Source organism: Ostrea edulis, chromosome 3 (genome assembly GCF_947568905.1).
Source record: "Ostrea edulis chromosome 3, xbOstEdul1.1, whole genome shotgun sequence".
In the NCBI taxonomy this organism is placed as follows: Eukaryota; Metazoa; Mollusca; class Bivalvia; order Ostreida; family Ostreidae; genus Ostrea; species Ostrea edulis.
Genome location: NC_079166.1, coordinates 51,574,367 through 51,584,046, shown reverse-complemented (window position 1 = coordinate 51,584,046; position 9,680 = coordinate 51,574,367). Strand labels below are relative to the sequence as shown.

At 36.4% G+C, this 9,680-nt stretch overlaps 1 protein-coding gene across 6 annotated transcripts in view; it reads right to left on the bottom strand.

Moving 5' to 3' along the window:
- Nucleotides 1-9,680, bottom strand: part of LOC125675656 (glutamate [NMDA] receptor subunit 1-like) — a 186,675-nt gene that overhangs the window by 86,536 nt on the left and 90,459 nt on the right. For all 6 annotated transcript variants that reach the window (XR_008800963.1, XM_048913438.2, XM_056158088.1 and 3 more), the window contains 2 exons: nt 4,665-4,899; nt 824-972 (listed from right to left, as the gene is read on the bottom strand). Coding sequence is in view for 5 of the 6 variants with exons in the window: in XM_048913438.2 (XP_048769395.1) it covers nt 824-972; nt 4,665-4,899 (384 nt within the window). In the remaining variant the exon portion in view is untranslated. The remainder of the gene's footprint in view (nt 1-823; nt 973-4,664; nt 4,900-9,680) is intronic.

The following is a 9,680-nucleotide window of genomic DNA, read 5'->3' as shown; positions in this document are numbered from 1 at the left end:
GTAGAAATACAAATGGAGTTTATCGTTTTGTTTCATGGATTATGAAAATAAAGGAAATTTTACTACTACTTGGAATATTCGACAAGTGTACCACGTACATCTGTATCGTGTTACCTGTCGAGGCTACCAGCACAGGTAAATCAGAAATACTATGTGAAGCGAAGAAAATTTGTCCCCTTATATACCATGCGATCTCTGATACATATAACAATAGAACCCTCATCTAATATAATGATTGATGATTGGTTTTTATATAGCGCTTTTCCAGCATATGCATATGCTGCTCAAAGCACTTTACAATACATTATTACCCCGGCAGATCTTATATCAATCTAGAACTTTCTCAGCTTCCTGAGAAGCATACAGTGCAAGCTGCCGTTACAGGCGCTAGAGCACTAACATTCTAACAATATCTTTCACTGTCTATAGCCAGGTACCCCTTTTACACTTGGGTGGAGTAAAGAAATTCATGTAAAGTGCCTTTTCCAAGGACACAATGTCGGCCCTGCCGCGGCCAGGACTCAAACCCACAACCTTTCAGTGGAGAGTCTGACAGCCTAACCACTAGGCCATCGACGCCACAATATGGCTAATAAGCAGAAAAATATGGCGGACATAAAGAATACTATATTATGAATTCATGTCAGCTTTAGTGACACACCTACAATCAATCAAGCATAACATGTGGAGTGTTGCATGTCTACAAGCTCAGTGTTACACACACATTCAAACATATACTCGCCCACACATAATCGGGTCCCGTTACTAGTATATTACTTTTCGCAATGAATGTATGGGGGTAATGAAAGAAAATGATTCTTACCCTGGCATCATCAATTCCTGTAATGGAGGCCTCTGGTCTGTCCAACACTAGGAAGGCTGCCAAATTTGCTGTGTAGGATGCCACAATGATCATTGCAAAGCCAGCCCACACCATACCAAGAACTCTTGCACTGAAACTTCTAGGAGTTCCTGTGTTGTAAAATAAATAAAGTGCACCACCATGACACATGATATGCCTGTCTGATGTTTATTCATTATAATACATGACACAAAATCATGTCAATCTTGGTGCAATCTTAGTACAATACTGCATATGTGTCTATTGTACATTGCATCTGACTTGTCAATACATCTCTTGAATTGTTCAAATAACTACAGAAATTTTTTTTAAATACATGTACAGTGGAACATAGATTTTACGTTCCTGGCCGGTTTATTTTACGTTAGACCGAATTCGGCATATTATGTTAGAATTTTAAAGCACAAAACCATTTCTTAACAAACCTAGTATATAAAATAGACATGGTTATTATGTTGTCCCAAGATGCCAGGACTCAGTATTACGTTATAAAAATTCTGACAAAAACGTAATAAACCCCTAATTATTCAATAGTGATTCTCAAGATAATCAGCCATTCACTCAACCATAGGATATTCTATTGCCAAAATTGACTTGACTTTCAAGGTCTTGCTTTATCAAAGTCCCTTGAACTTTGAGTTCTTGAGTCACCTGTATATCTACTATCACTGTACAGAAGTATACTGACATCACACTATCACTGTATATTATACTGACATCAGACTATACTGACATCACACTATCACTGTATACTGACATCACACTATCACTGTATACTGACATCACACTATCACTGTATATTATACTGACATCACACTATCACTGTATACTGACATCACACTATCACTGTATACTGACATCACACTATCACTGTATTCTGACATCACACTATCACTGTATACTGACATCACACTATCACTGTACACCGACATCACACTATCACTGTATACTGACATCACACTATCACTGTATACCGACATCACACTATCACTGTATACCGACATCACACTATCACTGTACACCGACATCACACTATCACTGTATACTGACATCACACTATCACTGTATACTGACATCACACTATCACTGTATATCATACTGACATCACACTACCACTGTATACCGACATCACACTATCACTGTATACTGACATCACACTATCACTGTATATTGACATCACCCTATCACTGTATAATGACATCACACTATCACTGTATATCATACTGACATCACACTATCACTGTATACAGACATCACACTATCACTGTATACCGACATCACATTATCACTGTATACTGACATCACACTATCACTGTATTCTGACATCACACTATCACTGTATACTGACATCACACTATCACTGTATACTGACATGATAATATCACTGTATACTGACATCATACTATCACTGTATACTGACATCACACTATCACTGTATACCAACATCACACTATCACTGTATACCGACATCACACTATCACTGTATATGATACTGACATCACACTATCACTGTATACTGACATCACACTATCACTGTATATCATACTGACATCACACTATCACTGTATACTGACATCACACTATCACTGTATATTGACATCACCCTATCACTGTATAATGACATCACACTATCACTGTATATCATACCGACATCATACTATCACTGTATACCAACATCACACTATCACTGTATACTGACATCACACTATCACTGTATACTGACATCACACTATCACTGTATACTGACATCACACTATCACTGTATATTATACTGACATCACACTATCACTGTATACTGACATCACACTATCACTGTATACCGACATCACACCATCACTGTATACTGACATCACACTATCACTGTATACCAACATCACACTATCACTGTATATCAAACCGACATCATACTATCACTGTATACCAACATCACACTATCACTGTATACTGACATCACACTATCACTGTATATTGACATCACACTATCACTGTATACCGACATCACACTATCACTGTATACCGACATCACACTATCACTGTATACTGACATCACACTATCACTGTATATTGACATCATACTATCACTGTATACCGACATCACACTATCACTGTATACTGACATCACACAATCACTGTATACCGACATCACATTATCACTGTATATGATACTGACATCACACTATCACTGTATACTGAAATCACACTATCACTGTATTCTGACATCACACTATCACTGTATACTGACATCACACTATCACTATATCATACTGACATCACACTATCACTGTATACCAACATCACACTATCACTGTATATTGACATCACCCTATCACTGTATAATAACATCACACTATCACTGTATATCAAACCGACATCATACTATCACTGTATACCAACATCACACTATCACTGTATACTGACATCACACTATCACTGTATACTGACATCACACAATCACTGTATACTGACATCACACTATCACTGTATACTGACATCACACAATCACTGTATACCGGCATCACACTATCACATGATACTGACATCACACTATCACTGTATACTGACATCACACTATCACTGTATACTGACATCACACTATCACTGTATTCTGACATCACACTATCACTGTATACTGACATCACACTATCACTGTATACTGACATCACACTATCACTGTATATTGACATCACCCTATCACTGTATAATAACATCACACTATCACTGTATACAGACATCACACTATCACTGTATACCAACATCACACTATCACTGTATATTATACTGACATCACACTATCACTGTATACTGACATCACACTATCACTGTATACTGACATCACACTATCACTGTATACTGACATGATAATATCACTGTATACTGACATCATACTATCACTGTATACTGACATCACACTATCACTGTATATTATACTGACATCACACTATCACTGTATACTGATATCATACTATCAATGTATACCGACATCACACTATCGCTGTATACTGACATCACACTATCACTGTATACTGACATCATACTATCACTGTATACCGACATCACACTATCACTGTATACTGACATCACACAATCACTGTATACCGACATCACACTATCACTGTATATGATACTGACATCACACTATCACTGTATACTGACATCACACTATCACTGTATACCGACATCACACTATCACTGTATACTGACATCACACTATCACTGTATACTGACATCACACTATCACTGTATTCTGACATCACACTATCACTGTATACTGACATCACACTATCACTGTATACTGACATCACACTATCACTGTATATTGACATCACCCTATCACTGTATAATAACATCACACTATCACTGTATACAGACATCACACTATCACTATATACCAACATCACACTATCACTGTATATTATACTGACATCACACTATCACTGTATACTGACATCACACTATCACTGTATACTGACATCACACTATCACTGTATACTGACATGATGATATCACTGTATACTGACATCACACTATCACTGTATATTATACTGACATCACACTATCACTGTATACTGATATCATACTATCAATGTATACCGACATCACATTATCACTGTATACTGACATCACACTATCACTGTATACCGACATCACACTATCACTGTATACTGACATCACACTATCACTGTATACTGACATGATAATATCACTGTATACTGACATCATACTATCACTGTATACCGACATCACACTATCACTGTATAGTAGTACATTGTCATTTTAATACCACTTCATAACAATATCTTACCTTCTCCTATACCACTGTTTAGTAGTACTCCCCAAGCAAACCACATGGCACTTGACAAGTTCAAGGCATCTTCCTCAGTGTCATTATTTTTAGCTAGCTTAAATCTTCCAAAGGGGCTGAATCTGTCTAGGAGGTACAGAACCAGAGCAACGACATGTACAGATAAAGCCACCAAAATCCACAGTGTGTCTTCAAATGGCTGCAGGAATGAGTCCAACTTGGACTCAGTGGCAGTCTGTATATAAAGGAATACATAACACATAAACAGAAGCCAAATGTTTCACATATCGCTGTATACAGTATATAGCCCAATGTTTCACATATCGCTGTATACAGTATATAGCCCAATGTTTCACATATCGCTGTATACAGTATATAGCCCAATGTTTCACATATCACTGTATACAGTATATACTATTTAATGAGAAGTCCTCTACAAGAGGTCAACACCTGATTATTAGTTAAAAGTATCACTAGCCCCAAGGGCGGCGAAGTATATAATAGATAGAGGTTGGCAAACTAGATCGTTATAATGACCATAGAATTTGCGAAATGCTGACTATAAATGAGACTGTTGAAACTCTTGTACCATCAACTTGTTTGTCAGCTAGTAGATTGCCTCGATTTAAAAACTGACTTAACGCAGAACAAGCTCTTGCATATCGAATCAGTTGAGATCTATAAACACCATATGCAGGTAATAAAGGAATATTGCTACATAAATATGGGAAGTTGACGATGGAGAAGCTGAAATCATCCCGTTTGTCATAAAGTTGAGTTGCTAGTTTGCCGTTAATATCTACTTTCAATAAAATATCTAAGTATGAAGCAGAAGTGGACGACTCTGAAAGTTTCTGAGAAACATAATATTTAAATTTAGCCAAATCATCTCCATGTTTTCCTTTAATGTTGTTTGAATTTCTGATTTCTGTTGAATCTTGAATTTTATGAGATATATAAATGTATATGTATAACTATACACGACTTTTTCCAGTTACTTCCCTTAGTAAAATTTCACCCCGAGAGGTGTCGTTTCTAACGTAGCCGCCATTACATCTGTGACGCTGGTTAATCGAACTCCGTAGCAACCATTCACTGGTAACATATACAACTGTAATACTAAGCTCACTACCACAGTATACTATATGAAACTCTATCAGATCTTTTGTTTACCTAAAATATGAATCAACATCAATGTAAAAATGACATGGATCGATTGATTTTGTCCCCAAAAGACGTCAAACACCAAGAATGGAAGGATGATATTCGCGAATGGCCACAAGTAGAGTATGGCGATATTTACAATTATCTGATTTTGAGTAGAGCTTATGACGGCAAAGAAATGAAAAATTACGAATCGTTGGACAGTCATAATTATTTTAAGAGCGGTTCTGTTGGGAAAATTCTCCATTTCGCCATCAAAGATAGGGTTGTTCTAAAATCAGAAGTGCGCCCGTCACAAAAAGTAAACTCAGACTTTCACATTCATGGGTACTCTGTGACATGGTTGGCACGACTTTAACCGGTGGCTGTTCATGCATGGCGGGGAACAGTAAAACGTGTAGCCACGTAGGTGCACTTCTCTGGAAAATTGAATATGCTGTGAAGTTGGATCTAACAGGAAAGTCCTGTACCGATGAGCATATGCAATGGAACAAGGGCTCAATGAGAAACCTGGAGCCGGGTGTACTGGAGGAGATGGACTTTAAAAAACCTAAATATGGCAGTGATGTTAACAATAATGCTGAAAAACCACAGAACACATATTAATCAGTATTTCCAATGTTTGTGTCTCACCAATCTCTAAAATATTTTGTGGAAAATTCTGAACTTAAAGAATTATTTTCATTAAAAAATTCACTTTTAAGTAAATCTGTGCATGCAAAAGTAGACACAATTCTATTTGAGCCTTCCTCTGAACCCCATACTGAGCATGTTGGTGATCTATCATGTAAAAAGTGTAGTCAATTTTATAATAAGTACATAAAACTCACTGATGCTCAAATCAAGTCATTATCAATGGATCAATGGCAACTATTTCACAAAGTGAATCAGAATTGTATCATGTGGCACAACAGTAGAAAAATTAGAATAACTGGCAGAAGTGCGAACAAGGTTCCCATCCGCGACACTACAAACAGTGATAACTTCATTGAAGAACACTTACATCCTTCCTTCAAAGGAAACAAATTCACCAAGCATGGCCAGGAAGGTGAAATTCTTGCCAAACAACAATTGCGTTCATCAGGATTGCATATAGAAGATGCAGGTACTATAGTTTCATTTGAAGAGCTCTGGTTAAGTGTTTCCCCAGATGGAATAATTAATAACTGATGTTGATGGTTCACAGTGTCTTTTAGAAATACTTAAGGATGACCAGACACTTGACAGTTTATTTACAGTTGGTAGATATGATGTTGTGAAATCCTTGGAAAATGGTACAATGTATGTTAAACATAATAGTTCAAGGGGGTATTTAATACCTACAAATACAATTAACTTTGCATGTAACACATATGCAGTTGTGCAAACTTGTTATATGGACAACTAATGAATACAAGGTCATTCAAGTACAACATGACCAACAGTTTTGTGAATCGGCAATTTCAAGACTACGCTTATTTTACTTCAACAAACTTTTATCGAGAGTAGTTGATGACTTTGAATCTGGCAGATTGAAGATTAGTAAAAAATATATCAAATTTTCAAATTGAATACATGCATATTGATAAAGATTGTGTTTTTGATAACATGATTGCTGAAATTATACAGTCAAATGTCTTCACAATTAATCTGTGTTAGTTATTCATTACTGAACATGTAATCAGTTTTTCTAAACTTAAAATGTTCAATAATAAAAAGGCTAAAAGGAGCAGCCTAATGATATCAGGCCTGCTAATTGATCAATTGCGTAACAAGAGATTATGTATAGAAATCAAAAGAGATCGATTTCCGGTTATGCAATCGATACCCAAATTTCACATGCATAGATGGTAAGTTGTCTCAATGCAAGGAATTGTTGAGATTTTAATTAAAATGTAAGAATGTGATTCGATGAGTAATTCTATTTTCTATTGCTTTACACTCTTATAAAATGCAAGGGTGATCGATTAGCGACGATTTTTGTTCTGAAGCGAGGGTCGGTAGAGCGAAAACGCTGTCAGAAAATCGTATTTACCGACAGGAATTTGTGTTTATTTTATTTTAAACATAAGTGTCAATGCTCACCATTAGTTCGCAATATTTGCAACCTTTGCAGCATAATTTGGACTTTGATTTGTGTATTATTTAGCCAATATATGATGAAAATGACGTCGCCTATGCAAGCGATCCAAAAGTTATGAAGGAGAATTTAGGTTAGGGCTGTTCCATTAAAACATATGAGGTACCCGGGGAAGGCACTTTAAAATTTGAGTAACCACCCATAGAAGCATAAAAATGTAATGAGGGACCACTCACAGAAGCAATTTTAGATAGTGCGGCACCACCCATAGAAGTGAAATAAATGTGAAATACACTTTTTCTTTAAATTCAATATGTATGAATGACTATTTATAACCCCTGAATAGAGGTCTATTTTCAGATGTTCCCAAGCATGATAGTAAAGAGAAGAGTATCTTCGGTGTCATCACCATTCAAATAACTGGCCATCAATGAAGCTTGATCATAGAACCATCAATTTATTTTATCAAGACAGTCTTTCTTAAACATGATGAACTAAATTAATTTTATAAGTCTACCTGTTCATAAAAAGCCTAGTATTGTAAATGTTCAAAAACAACTATCAAAAGTTTTAAAATTGACTAGTATTTTGAGTATTAAAAAACAAGAAAACGTGTCTCTTTACGTAAGTAAAATGATATTCTATGTTTCTTAGTCAATATATAAATTTACAACCTGCAACTTAAGATTTGTGAGGCTCTATTCTACCATTTTCAACAATTTCGATAAATTCCAATTTCTCGATTCATATTTGTGCGCCATGTTTGATGTACTGAAGTTTCAACTTCCGATTGTCAAGTCATTTGCATATGTCATATAAAGTAGTATTTACATCAATGGACAAGTATGGAGGCGAAAGCTATTTCGTCGGTATTGAAAAGGTTTGAATTTAATATCACGTTAAAAACCGAACAGCAGAGTGTAAATTCTTTCTGCAACAATATGATTTTCCTTTCTTTGTCGAAGTGGCTCAAGTGACTACATTTTCGCGCTGATTGTCAATGTTTAGCTTTTTCATTAGATCCACCTACGAGATTTCGCGATAACAAGCATGGCGGAGCAGACGAGGAATTTTGCATGCTGTACATTATATTTAATGAAAAACACCTTTATTAGACATGCCCGAGCACAAAGTTGGTACTCCTTTTGGTGTAACTGTAAACAACATTTGGGACTAGTGTAATGATTCCGGATATTTGAGGTACTACCATGCGGAGTTCTTAATTAGTCACTGTTTATATCACGTGATCTCATTTGTGTATAAATACCGAGACTCCGCAGTCGTCTGTGTCATTCAGATAGAAGACCCAGCCAAGTTGTGGACGAGATTATGTGTACTAATAAAGTATTCATAATAAACAATTCCTCGCCTGTTCTTACAGTTAGAGAGTGAATTTGGAAGGCCATCAGAAGTCTGCCCTGCCACGAAGAGGTTGACCTCCAGTAAAGAGGCTAGCCATAGTTCGTTTTTGGTGTCGTCCGCATTGGCTGAACAGACCGTCGTCCAGGCCGCTATACTCATTGTCCGTCCTGAATAAGGCATCCTACAGTGAGTGTAGTGGTTGAAGGGCTACCACATATACTGTCCGTCCTGAATAAGGCGTCCTACAGTATATAAGGTAATCCGAGGGCGACTGGGCTCTGCATTTTGTTAAGTTAGCACTACCAGTTTATCGTTGCTTGCCTCTGATTGATATAGTGATTCTCTGTTTGATGATAATTAACCTAGATAAGGTTAGGACATATTTGTATATTTGGCAGTCCAGTAAAATCATACCAATTAGTTTAAATTAG